General features: G+C 39.9%; 1 protein-coding gene across 2 annotated transcripts; it reads left to right on the top strand.

Moving 5' to 3' along the window:
- Nucleotides 1–1,292: 1,292 nt before the first annotated feature.
- Nucleotides 1,293–11,305, top strand: LOC123524020 (uncharacterized). Of its 2 annotated transcripts, none has more exons than XM_045301887.2 (2): nucleotides 1,293–1,702; nucleotides 8,823–11,305. In XM_045301887.2, the coding sequence occupies exons 1-2, from the start codon at nucleotides 1,679–1,681 to the stop codon at nucleotides 9,510–9,512; spliced, it is 714 nt and encodes a 237-aa protein (XP_045157822.2). In that variant the 5' UTR covers nucleotides 1,293–1,678; the 3' UTR covers nucleotides 9,513–11,305. Both variants share the same exon structure in this region, with proteins under 2 accessions (XP_045157822.2, XP_053394977.1).
- Nucleotides 11,306–14,181: the final 2,876 nt, after the last annotated feature.

Here is a 14,181-nt window from a genome sequence, read left to right as displayed (position 1 = left end):
GCTTGATAGCTTCCTCAGATGAAGAATTACACCCCGAGTGAGGCTGGAATCCACATCGGCTAGGTTCAATTGATTCGAAATCAAAGACCTAAACCACTTGGCCATGGAGGTCCCCTTTTCCGATCAGGTCTTACTAATACAACAAGTTAACAGTAAAATTTTGATAGACGACGACGGGTATTTTGTTCTTTTAAGCTAAAAATCCCACATTCATAAAGGTATTAAGGATACTGACATTATATATCTTTCTCTGGTTTATCCTCAAATGCAGTTGCTATTTATTGTATCATTGACTAGTACATGAATTAAATATGTTAGATTAGCATTTGTTTTATTCAAATTATAAAAGATTTTGAATTTATATGCAAACAGAGAATGGATGAAAATTAACTTTGAAAAGATCTATGAGGAAAAATATCGATTCGAATAATGCCGAACAATGTAAACTGATAAATAATTCTGCCCATTTGTAAAGACGCGCCACAGAATAATAATGTTGTTTTGATGATGGTAATTATACATGATTTGCACGTACACTTTGCGAAAAACAAGTGTATAGTTACAAATTTTCAGCGACATATATTAGGCCAAGTCATCATGTTTAATGTCTAAATATTTCAGTGAATGAATGTAGCAGCATTTACTGTATAAGTCGGGTTTACTCCTCACTTTGTTTCTACAGGGTAAGATAGTTATTTATCGATGTTTTTAAAACAATACTGAAAAGAGATTGACTGATGATTTTGTGAAAACACATTAATTCAGGAAGAGCCTAAATTGTCCATTGGTCATATTGTGATATAGCTGCATAATACCAGTATTACCAGAAGTATTTTCACGAAGTTCATGTGGGAGGGAAAAGTAGGTCCCTAGGTCGTGGCGGGTCTTTAAAAAGACGCGCCACAGAATAATGTATTGTTTTGTATTTCCACGATGGTAATTATATATTATCTGCATGAAAACTTTGAGAAATACAAATAATAATTGCAAACTTTCAGTGACATATATTAGGCCAAACGAATATGTTTAATGTGTAAACATGTTATTGGGTGAATGCAGCAATATGCACTGTATTTGATTCACACTTTTTTTTTCTACAATGTTAGATAGTAATTCATCTACAATTTAAAACCAAACTGAAAAATAAATTGCAGATGAAATTGTGACAATACGTTAATGCACGGAGAGCCTAAATTGTAGACATGTCATCTTGTCTTATAGATGTATTATACCAGTATTATCCGCATGATTTTCATGAAATTCATTTGGGAGTAGTGGTGTAGTGCCCCAGATATTGTACTATACATGATATTTATTGTTATTTTATTGTATGGTATATGATACCATTCAGAGTAGAAGTTATGCTATGTCAGGTATTTTAATCTGTTTATTGTTTATCCGGACGTGTGTATCCGAATTTGTGATGTCCACTTAGAGATCGATTTTTGCATAATGAACCAGGTAGCATTGTAATCTTTGGATCATTTCTGTAAGACTCTTTTACTACCTTCAGGTCATGGTGTATTTAACTGCTTATCAGATGTATTTACGAAGAAATCTTGCTTTATTTACAAATTTACATTCACTTCTGGGTTGTTATTAAGCGGTGTCACGGTAACTTTCTCCTTAGTAACGATAGAAGGTCACCATTTTTGTGTTGAAGCCAAATAGACGAAAGATGAGCAACAAAAGGACTTATGCTGTAAGGATGTGATAGATTATCATAATTTCTAATGTATCAAGCTAAAGTCTAATTATTTTAGTGTAATTTTATCGTAAATTATGGTTGCCGACTCTGAATACTGGTTGTCAGTGCGCAAATGTTGTTTGTGTACATTTTTAGCCAATGACGTTGGCGTCTTGTACACATTTGTCTTTGGTGCATTTGTTGCATTTTTGCGTACCCGCACGAATTTGCGGCGTACCCACTTTTGGTTTTAGTGCACAGGTCTTGGGTATATATACCCGTTGTTCCCGATTTTCGGGGTCTCCGCAATTCAAAACATCTAAGGGCAAATTCTTGTCAGTTGACAGAAATTCAGATAAAGTTTACTTCCAAGAGTTCAAGGCCGGCTACCATATTTATCACAATAAATCAGAAATCTTTTAAGGTCATTAATTCTTTAATCTGTCTCAAATATCAGACTGTTTATTTATTTTGTATTAAACATTTTAAGGCTGACTGATAGAATTTTCACAGTATTTTAAAGAGAATTTAAAAGTCTAGGTTCGTGCACTACAGATATAAGAGAACTGCTTTATCATAGACTACTGTATTTCTTGTCCTGTTAATTGTTGACAGATCCTTGTATTTTCACGTGATATTTTTAGTAGTGCCTGACCGTGCATTTTCGCGTATTTTATTCGAAGCTTGTGACATTGTAAGTCTTATAAGACACCGCATTTGTGCTATTTATTGTTGTGATATTTTCACTTTGTTGAATCGAGAATTTTAGTCACTCATTGAGTATTTGTTAGGGAATAAATAAATAAATCATTTTATTCTTTAGAATTCTATTGTTGTATTCACTTAATTAATTAATGCAAAGTTTAGTACATTTCCCAAATGCCCTGTGGAGACCAACCCTTTCTATTTGATTAATTCTTGTAAGTCCTTTAAAGAGCCAACACAACATATACCAAGGTGAACTTGTTGCCTTAGTCTACGCAGAACTTCAAAGCCAGAGCTACAATCATAGTCCACACCGGGTTGTCTGCACGTCACTCATAGTTTACATAGATCCAGATTGTCGAAGTTTCCTCACAATCTACTTAGACACATTCAACTCAGTCTACAGACGTAATACATGTATACTCAGATTCAGATATCCTAATCCATTGACACAATACCAGGCTACCGAGGTGTCGTTGGGTTAGGTAATCTTATTCACGCTACCAGTTATAATTCTTAAGGCCACTAGCTCGCTACATACTTTTTGGTGGCAGCGGTGGGATCCTCTAATACAAACGAGGATCCAGAGATTCGAATCCTATACTCCGGGCAAATAGAGCGCAAACAAAATGGAGTACCATACACCAGCTGGGAGTGATGGTGAGATATCCTTTAAGCGTCCGGAACCAAGAGGCGAGAATCATGTGGCCATTTCAAGGTCATGTAGTATGCAGAGTTTGAAGACAGATGATAATTTATCAGTTACATCAAGATTTTCTTATGATATTGTTAGGCCCACTCCAACCAATTTACCGCATCATGTCGACAATGCAGTCAATACCTCCTTTGGGAATCAAATTGTTGACAGTAGAATCCAATCAAATGATCTTAGTGAAATCTCAGGGGTTTCAAAAGAGGTGGTCTTAGAACTTCAGGTACTGAAACAGGCCCTACCAAAGAATAATCATGCCGCGTCTGCGCCGCGTGTCATGTCTGCTGCGGACCGTAGTACTGCATGCAATGAAGCAGATGATAATTATACTCAATATACAGCAAGAGAACAGCCTTTATTTCCCTACCGCATTAATGACACATATGAACGGGGGGATGGGGCTTTGCCCAGGGCACTTGCACATCAATTGAACGCCAATTACAATTCAGTTGCTCCTCAGATCCCTGGGGGATATGAAAACTTGTACAATGGGGACAGGCATAGATATGAAAACCAACCAGTAAGGTTTCAACAAGGAAATTACATTAGGGGTTCTGGCACGCGAGCACGTGCAACAGATAATGTTAAGATGCCAGCTTTCACTGGGAAGGAAGAGTGGCCAGTGTGGATAGCCAGGTTTGAAGCAATCACGGAGAGATATCAATGGAGTGATGGCGACCGACTTGACCAACTTCTGCCACGTATAGAGGGCCAAGCAGCACAATTTCTATATGGAGAACTGCCAAAGGCAACATTAAGAAACTACCAGGAAGTAGTCAGGGAAATGCATAATCGTTTTAGGGTTATTGAGACAAGCAGAGCATATGCAGCAAAATTTAGTCGTCGTAATCAGAAGTCCGGAGAAACCGCAGAGGAATACGCAGCTGACCTTAAGATGCTATATGACAAGGCACATGGGTATCGTGACAGGAGGACCCGGGACGAGGACTTAGTTAGACAATTCTTAGATGGACTTAGGGATGAAGAAATAAGATTTGAAATTGAATTTCACAAGGAACCTGAAACAATAGATGAGGCTGTCTATCATGTGGTCAACTTCATACAATAATGGTGCAACAGACAGAAAATACAGGTCTGCGAGGAGAGCATTCCAGTCACACGAAGGTACAGACTCACATATGACTAATATCTTAAGGGTGCCAGATAAAGAAACATCTCGAGCAAATTCTATGGAAGAAAACAAACCGTGCAGGGAGACAAACCGGGTGTGTAAGGAAAATGACGTGCTGGCGAAAATCTTAGCAAGGTTGGAAAAGTTGGAGGAAGCAAATAGGAGTGTACAATCAAAGAAAGCTTCGCCAACGGCTAAGAGGCAGGTGGAGTGCTACAGTTGCCATGGAGTAGGTCACTATGCCCGGGATTGCCCAGAAAAGGGGTCATCAAAAGGGTCTAGAAATTGGCGAGATAGGGGTCCAAGCAATCGTGGTGCTACAAGAGAAAATGCAGGAGCCGAGCCTTTAAACTACCAGGGACCTACCCCAGTGGCCGGGAGGCGGTCCAATTAGAGTTCAGTGGCCACATGGAGGACAAGCGGAGTGATAATGCAGAAGAGGGTGTTAAAGAGAGGAAGCGACTCAGTGATGGGGTTTATGTAAAGGGTAAAGTAGAAGGAGTGGGGTTGTTGTTTACTGCAGATACAGGTGCAGCAAGGTCAGTGCTGTCATCTAGAATATATAGGAAGATAGAAGAGAGACAGAGACCAAAGTTAGCGAAGTGTGGAAGTCTTTGTGGGGCCAATGGTTCGCCAATAGCAGAATTAGGCAAAGCAGAATTCAGCATCACCGTAGGGTCGTACGAGATGGTGCATGAGGTTGTGGTCGCTGATATCGAGGACGACGCCCTTTTAGGGTTCGACATATTAAGGGGAAGTGAAAAGGGACCAGCTGACTTACTGTTAAGCAAGGGGGTGATACTATTGGATGGCGTCGAGATCCCTTGTTTACAGGTTGGTAAAAGAAATAGGTCAAGGAGAGTGACTGTTGCAGATGATGTATGTATCCCAGGCAGACCAGAGGCGCTTGTTGATGTATGTGTTGAAAGGGAGGAAGTCGATGATTTTGACAAGTATGATGAGTACCTGGTAGAACCCATAGAGGTATCAGTTGGTAATGGCATCATCGCTGGTTGACATCAACAAAGGCCCGACTTGTAAAGTCAGAGTACTTAACCCATTTCCGACGGAGGTGAGACTACATCAAAATGCCCACATAGGAGGGGCTGAACAAATAGAGAAGATCGTGAGTGTCGTGGCCGAGCAAGAATACGAGGGAGAAGATGAGAATTTGTCCAGGGTTAGGCGAATAGGAACTCAGAAGAAAGAGATTAAGAATGTGGGGGAGGGTGTCAAAAATATCAAGGGTAGCACTGATCCGGACCACCTGAGAGATCTATTTGAGAGATCAACAGTCGGTAAAAATGAAGTCGAGAAAAGCGCTGTGGCGACATTACTTAATAAGTACAGTGGTACCTTTTCAAAGAATGAGTCGGACATCGGACTCACAGACCTAGCTGAACACCCAATAGATACTGGCGATGCCACACCCATTAAGCAAAGACCGAGACGCGTCCCGCTTGCGTTTGCTTCGGAAGAAAAGGCAGCTATAGATGATCTGTTAAAAAAAGACGTGATACAAAAGAGTACCTCCCCGTGGGCCAGCCCCATTGTGTTTGTTCGTAAGAAGTCGGGAGCAGTTAGGCCCTGTGTCGATTATAGGAAGGTCAATGCGCTTGGGAAACCAGATGGATTCCCACTCCCAAGGGTACAGGACTGTCTAGACGCTGTTGCAGGTGTGAGCCTTTTCAGCTCGTTCGATTTAACAAGTGGATACTTCCAGATCCCCTTAAAGAAAGAGGATATTCCGAAAAGTGCCTTTACCTGTAAATACGGCCTCTTTGAAATGAAACGGATGCCATTTGGTCTCAGCAATAGCAGCAGCACGTTCCAGAGAACGATGGAATTAGTACTGCAAACATGCCTAGTCTATATCGACGACATAATTGTATTTGGAGCAGACTTTGCGGAACATATACAGAGAGTTGACGAGGTACTTGATAGGATAAAACAGGCTGGTATGAAGTTACGACCAGACAAGTGTCATATGCTTCAAACGGAAGTAGTTTTCTTGGGGCATGTAGTGTCTGAAGAGGGTATACGACCGGACCCCACAAACATAGCAAAGATTGCCGAATGGCCAAGGCCTACAACACCAAAGCAAATTAAACAGTTTGTAGCCACTTGTTCGTACTATAGGCGCTATATCAAGGACTTTGCAAAAGTTGCACGACCGCTTACTGAGTTGACCAAAAAACCAAAAAAGATGCCTGTTTTGATTGGACTGAGGAGTGTGAGAAAGCATTTATGACATTAAAGAAGAAGCTGACAGATGCAGATGTGATGGGATTCCCCCTCAACGAAGGTGGCGAGTTCTATTTAGATGTAGACGCTTCAGGTACTGGGATAGGAGGTGTACTTTCTCAAGTGCAGTCTGATCAAGAGAGGGTAATAGCTTATGCCAGTAGATCGCTAAACAAAGCCGAACGCAATTACAGTGTGACCGAGCGCGAGCTTCTTGCAATTGTATACTTCATGCAGTACTTCAGACAGTACCTTCTTGGGCGGAAATTCACCGTGAGGAGTGACCACCAAGCCCTTATTTGGCTTTTCAGTCTGAAAGAGCCCAATGGAAAAATAGCTCGCTGGATAGAAATCCTGGCACCTTTCAACTTCTCAATTGAGTACCGGCCAGGTAAACTGCAGCCTCACTGCGATGCATTATCTAGGTGCGACAGTCCGAGAGATTGCGATTGTAGCGAAGTTGATATGAGTGAACCGCTGAAGTGTGGTCCCTGTAATAAATGTAGACGTCGAGCCGAGATTATGGTACTTAACTGGAGGAAAGGTGAGGACTCACAGGAAAACAACGTGGACAGCAATGGTGAGGAAAACAGTGAGGCTTTATCCTGTGAAAGCAAATCAGAAGTAGCCTCAAGTCAGGTGAGGGAGGTCAACACAGATGAACCTAGAGCCGGCACAAGCAGTGAGTCCACAGACTGGACAATGGTAGGAGCAGGGAAAACAACAGCAGAGCTGAGAGCGAGACAGCTTGAAGATTCAGACATAAAGCCAGTTCTCGAGGCCAAGGAGGAGGGTTAAAAACCTGTGATGGAACGGACAGACTCCATGAGACCATGTTCTAGACATTACCTACTGTTGTGGGACCAACTGAAAGTAGCAGATGGTGTGCTTTTGAAGGAATTCATAAAGAGAGATGGGTCAGGAACATATGGACAAGTAATTGTACCAGAAAAGGTGAAAAGAGAGATACTACAGTCTATGCATGGAAGACTATTGGCAGGTCACATGGGAACAAAGAAAACTAAGGCTAAAATTCTCCAAAGGTTTTACTGGTTCAATCTAAGAGAAGATGTGAAACTGTTTATCCGTGAGTGTGACATTTGTGCTAGGGATAAGAAACCACCTAAACCCCCCAGAGCTGCTATTAGATCAGTTAGGAGTGGTGCCCCATGGGATGTGTTAGCGACTGATTATTTAGGCCCTTTTCCCGTAACCCCTAGAGGAAACCGTTATATCCTAGTGCTTACTGATCATTTTTCAAAGTTTGTCGAGGTAATTGCGGTCCCAGACCAGACCAGACCGCCAAAACTTATGCTTACAAAATTGTTAATGAATTTGTTTGTAGGTGGGAATTTCCAGTATCAATCCTGATTGACCAAGGCCGGACATATGAGAGCAAAGTCTTTCAACAATTGTGCAGATTGCTGGGAGTAAAGAAAGTGCGGACAAGCGTGCGAAATCCGAGATGCAACGGTCAAGTCGAAAGATTTAACCGGACATTAGTCCACATGATCAGAGCCTACCTTCAGGGAGTACAAGAAGACTGGGACTTGAACCTAGGATGTTTGGCCGGGGCATACAGGGCGATACCGAATGAGTCTACAAAGCTGACTCCGAATTTGCTAACGATGGGAAGAGAAGTGCGACTCCCGGCAGAGCTTGTGTTTGGCAGTACCACCAGTAAGTCTGAAGTACCAGTGACCAGCTATGGTGACTATGTTGATGGTATCCGATCAAAGATGACCATGCCCATGTCATAGCCAGGAAACACTTACAGAAGTCAGCTGCACGAAGCAAGGAGATATATGACAAAAGGATGTTGGTGAATAACTACGAGAAGGGTGATGTGGTTTGGTGTTTAGCTGAATCCAGGAAAGTTGGCGAAGCTCCCAAGCTGCAGCCAGCTTTCGAAGGACCATGTTTGGTGTTAAGGAAGTTGTCTCCCTTGACCTTTGTAATACAGCTAAGAGATCAAGGGGCAGAGCGTGTTGTTCATCATAACAAGCTAAAACCGTACGAAGGATGCAGTGTTCCAAGATGGATAAAAAAAGTGAAGAAGACATTAGACCTCTAATCTTGAAATCAGTATTCATCATTATCACATAAACATGTTTGCTTATTCACATAAACATGTTTGTCACATTTTTATATCAGAAAAATAAACATGTGTATTGGTATCATGTTTGTAGTTGCTTTATCTTTTAGCGATTACGCCATACGTGATTTTGTCAACCGCGACGTAACGGCTTGTAGCACGAGACACGAGAAGGGTCTGTCAACCTCCTGTCCCCATCAAACAATAAAGGCAAAATTACAAAATTTCTACATTTTTGTCATTTCAGAACGCTATGGCTGAACCTAGAAGGGGTAAGACCTACGTGTGTCTACACTGTCAAGCGGTTGGGAAGACCTATGTGGAAGTGAAGTATCGTCTCACAGCGCATGTATACAAACACCACCTAGCGTTAGACAAAGCACCGTACTACTGCACCCTATGTCTCATGAGGTGCACCACCAAATCAGCTCTAATAAATCATGTTACAAAGTACAGCAGACATCGGTTGGCCGCAGCAGAATTGGGAGCAACAAATGATGGACGCTACTTGGTAGAGAATCCTCGGGCAGCTGAGCTTGTGTGTGGCAGGGACTACCGGGAAATATCTCCCATAGAAGCCTCCAAGTTATTTCGTAGTAACTGCAGGGATAGTGTAGAGGACTTTTCAGATCAGGAGGGAGAGTATTGCCATGAACCAGCGCAAGCAGTAAGAGCAAGCCCAGCGGTCAGTTCCTTGCCAGGTGTGAGTAATAGTACATCTGGCCTTATCAACGTACAGCTTACGCCAGAGATGCTCTCCAGTCTTCTTAAAAACCAGCCCTTGCAAAACAATCTCTTCCATTCATCATTGCCGCAGGCAACTAGCTCTGAGATGTCTGTTACAAAACCAGCAGAAGTTCCTCTACAGCCCTGTGGTTGCCTCAGTGCCGTCTTATACACCTACACCTATCGCACCAAAGACACCGCCGCTACTTAAGACATCGCCATTCATATCATCAGCCAACAAGAGTACTTCTTCGTTGAACCCCACTGGAACTGCGTTTGGTCCACCTCAACTGTCCATGACACAGATTGTAACTTTGTCAGAACCATCTACTTGTCATGCCCAGACACATCCCATTAGTACAGAAGAACGACAGTAAAAATCTACATTAAGCACACCACGTATGAGCAGCACGACCGAAAATCTAATGCCAGGCATTCTTGGGAACATGTATGACTTCGGATCTGAGTTTAATTTTGACCATGACTGGACAGACAGCCCTATCTCAAATGAACAGCCTATCAAGACACCGATGTTACCTGTTAGCAAAGGTTCTGAATGTACCGCAGCACAGATCACCGATCCGCAACCTACAGCAGCACAGATCACTAATCCTCAAACTACAGCAGCACAGATCACTTGTCCTCAACCTACGGCCACTCCAACCATTAACACTAAGGAAGTCAAAGAAACTGTAACTTTAACTTGTGAGGGAGAACCAGAAGCAAAAAGGGCAAGACTTGATGCAGAAGAAAGTAAAAGACAGTATGAAACGATAGCTAAAGTTGTGGAGGATAGCACTAAACAGCTAGTTTCTGCTATAGAAACCAACAGTAGAGCAATCAGAGGGGTTGATAAAACACTTGGACAGTTTCTAGAGGTACTGCAGAAGATGAATAGGACGATGGAGAGGATGGGTGAGGAGCAGAGGAGGGAGCATGAACGTAGGCTGGAGGAGAGTCAGAGGCGAGAGAAGGCGGAAACAACAAAAAGAAGCGACGAGAGAGACAACAGAAAGGAAACTTCCAAGAAGAGTGAGGGAAAAGAGAACAGAGTGTTAAAATCCACTGTAAAAAAGGTGTAAATCAGTTAACACAGATAAAATGAAAGTAACCAGACAGGGACATTTAGAACTGTATCTCTTTTACGGGTTTCAAGTGGTGCTGAACAGACGTAAATTAATTTCCAACCATAGGAACATTCGGAATTGTATTTCTTTTAACGCGCGTCAAGTGGCGCTGAACAGATATAGATGAATCTCCAACCAACGGAACATTAAGAACTGTATTTCTTTTTTACGCGTTTCAATTGGTGCTGTACAGATGTAGATGAATCTCCTACCTCAGGAACATTTAGACTGTATTTCTTTTACGCGTTTTAAGTGGTGCTACGCAGTTGTAGTTGAATCGCACAATTCAGGAACAAATAGGACTGTATTTCTTACTAGGATAAGTTTTAGGCGTCTCGAGTGGTGTTAAACAGATGTTAAGGAATTACCAAATTCAGGAATATTTAAATTTACTCATATTTAGTGAACTATTTACGCAGAGCAGTATTAGACGAATCACAGAACTCAGGGACATAAAGACTGTATTTCTTGTGCAATTTAGTGAGGAGCCACAATGTATTATTATTGTTTATTATAATATTTATAACATGTGTTAATATAGGTATATGGCAGCCTTACTGGACATTTAATGTTAATTTTGCTCAAAATGAGGTTAAATTTACTAGTCAAGTTAGAGAGTGTGTTTTATGGTCAAAGTATATGTAAAATTAATGCTTGTAGGCATTTTTGTATTTAAATTTGAATTTTCTCATTTTTATATGTGCTAGTTGACTTAAAGTCATCATTTCAGATGTTTTGTCTTTAATAAGTAATTGTTATAATGTTAGTTAAATTTTGCATAGTTTAAAGATTAACTGTCATGTTGTAAGTTAAAATTATTAGTTAAAGATTGACTGCCATGATGTAAATGGAAAATTCCTTAAAGGTTTACTGTAAGGATAAAATGTTTTGCAATATTAATGAATTTTCTGCATTGAAGTTAGTTGGATTCAGGTGTAACTTTGGCAAAGTGAACATTTTATTCTGTTTTGTCAGTTGGAACTTTGACATTGTAAGAGGGGGGTGATGTAGTGCCCCAGATATTGTACTATACATGATATTTATTGTTATTTTAATGTATGGTATATGATACCATTCAGAGTAGAAGTTATGCTATGTCAGGTATTTTAATCTGTTTATTGTTTATCCGGACGTGTGTATCCGAATTTGTGAAGTCCACTTAGAGATCGAGTTTTGCATAATAAACCAGGTAGCATTGTAATCTTTGGATCATTTCTGTAAGACTCTTTTACTACCTTCAGGTCATGGTGTATTTAACTGCTTATCAGATGTATTTACGAAGAAATCTTCCTTTATTTACAAATTTACATTCACTTCCGTTTGTTATTAAGCGGTGTCACGGTAACTTTCTCCTTAGTAACGATAGAAGGTCACCATTTTTGTGTTGAAGGCAAATAGACGAAAGATGAGCAACAAAAGGACTTATGCTGTAAGGATGTGATAGATTATCATAATTTCTAATGTATCAAGATAAAGTCTAATTATTTTAGTGTAATTTTATCGTAAATTATGGTTGCCGACTCTGAATACTGGTTGTCAGTGCGCAAATTTTGTTTGTGTACATTTTTAGCCAATGACGTTGGCGTCTTGTACACATTTGTCTTTGGTGCATTTGTTGCATTTTTGCGTACCCGCACGAATTTGCGGCGTACCCACTTTTGGTTTTAGTGCACAGGTCTTGGGTATATATACCCGTTGTTCCCGATTTTCGGGGTCTCCGCAATTCAAAACATCTAAGGGCAAATTCTTGTCAGTTGATATCAGAAATTCAGATTAAGTTTACTTCCAAGAGTTCAAGGCCGGCTACCATATTTATCACAATAAATCAGAAATCTTTTAAGGTCATTAATTCTTTAATTTGTCTCAAATATTAGACTGTTTATTTATTTTGTATTAAACATCTTAAGGCTGACTGATAGAATTTACACAGTATTTTAAAGAGAATTTAAAAGTCTAGGTTCGTGCACTACAGATATAAGAGAACTGCTTTATCATAGACTACTGTATTTCTTGTCCTGTTAATTGTTGACAGATCCTTGTATTTTCACGTGATATTTTTAGTAGTGCCTGACCGTGCATTTTCGCGTATTTTATTCGAAGCTTGTGACATTGTAAGTCTTATAAGATACCGTATTTATGCTGTTTATTGTTGTGATATTTTCACTTTATTGAATCGAGAATTTTTGTCACTTATTGAGTATTTGTTAGGGAATAAATAAATAAATCATTTTATTCTTTAGAATTCTATTGTTGTATTCACTTAATTAATTAATGCAAAGTTTAGTACATTTCCCAAATGCCCTGTGGAGACAAACCCTTTCTATCTGATTAATTCTTGTAAGTCCTTTAAAGAGCCAACACAACATATACCAAGGTGAACTTGTTGCCTTAGTCTACGCAGAACTTCAAAGCCAGAGCTACAATCATAGTCCACACCGGGTTGTCTGCACGTCACTCATAGTTTACATAGATCCAGATTGTCGAAGTTTCCTCAAAATCTACTTAGACACATTCAACTCAGTCTACAGACGTAATACATGTATACTCAGATTCAAATATCCTAATCCATTGACACAATACCAGGCTACCGAGGTGTCGTTGGGTTAGGTAATCTTATTCACGCTACCAGTTATAATTCTTAAGGCCACTAGCTCGCTACAGTAGGTCACTAGCTTGTGTTGGGTCGTTAAAGACCGACCACGGCCTGGTGACCTACTTTTTCTCCTCATAAGAACTTCTTGAAAAAGAAACGGTTAAATGAATATAAAAATTCATAACATGTAACTTAATATTGGAAACATAGACCAATATAAGAGACGGATAAAAACATTTACGTTTTACGATTTAAGCAGTGACTTACATTTAACAATTTAAGTAAATAATTAAGAAGTAAGTTAATGATGTGCGGCGACTTAATTTGAACAGTGAACATAAAATTGTGCTGCTAACGAAACGATGTTTATAGGAATATGTGTGTAACTTTGAAATGACCCTAACCTCAATGTGGCCATGATCTTAAAATGACCAAAAACTAAATTTCAACTCAGCTTTATCCAACAAAATTATTTCTGTTCGAGCTGTGGCGTATGCATTGTGGTTACAGGCTCGACATTTGGTAAAAATGGGATTTGCCTGTTGTCTGATGACGGTAAAATATAGTAAAGTGGATGGATGTTCTTCATATCAGATAGTAAGAAACAAAATGGTTTTAGATACACTTATTTTAAATGATAAGTTACTATTGCAGATTTACATAGACGACGTTGCCTTCACGACATTTGACCATCGTCAGCCTTTCAGTAAGATCAAAAAGATCCAAGTCAAGGTTGGACCTGCAGTCACCTATCTTACAAAGGCATTTGATCCAAGGCTGCTAGAGTAATGTTCACTGTCTCAACTCTCCCAACTGGCTGTAACACTATCTCAACTGGCTATGATCAGATAAGTAACTGAGACATGCGTCCAGAACTACGTTTTCCTTTTTAATTCTACCACTTATATTCTTAATGACTTTTCAAAAACTTTACTATTCGAACAAGTAAGAAATTAAGATGCATTGAAAGAATTATCTGTAACTGTTTAATCTGTTTAAATACATTACTTTTAGTCAACATACGTATGGTGTTTTATGATACGAAGATTGGTCTTTAATTTTGGAGGAAACATATAAAATTGTATGCATCTTTATTTCATTGTAAAAATGTAAATGTGTTATAAACGGACAGGTCTCTATATAATTAGGCCAGAATAGTT

The sequence above is a fragment of the Mercenaria mercenaria genome, chromosome 3 (assembly GCF_021730395.1).
Source record: "Mercenaria mercenaria strain notata chromosome 3, MADL_Memer_1, whole genome shotgun sequence".
NCBI lineage: Eukaryota > Metazoa > Mollusca > Bivalvia > Venerida > Veneridae > Mercenaria > Mercenaria mercenaria.
The sequence above is the reverse complement of the archived record's forward strand: the minus strand, read 5'-3'. Positions and strand labels throughout refer to the sequence as shown.

Bases quoted from the DNA above. Each gene is read 5' to 3' on its own strand.
- LOC123524020 (XM_045301887.2), top strand. From the start codon at position 1,679: ATGAGCAACAAAAGGACTTATGCT. The intron at 1,703-8,822 runs GTAAGGATGTGA...TTGTCATTTCAG, and splicing joins GCAACAAAAGGACTTATGCT to AACGCTATGGCTGAACCTAG.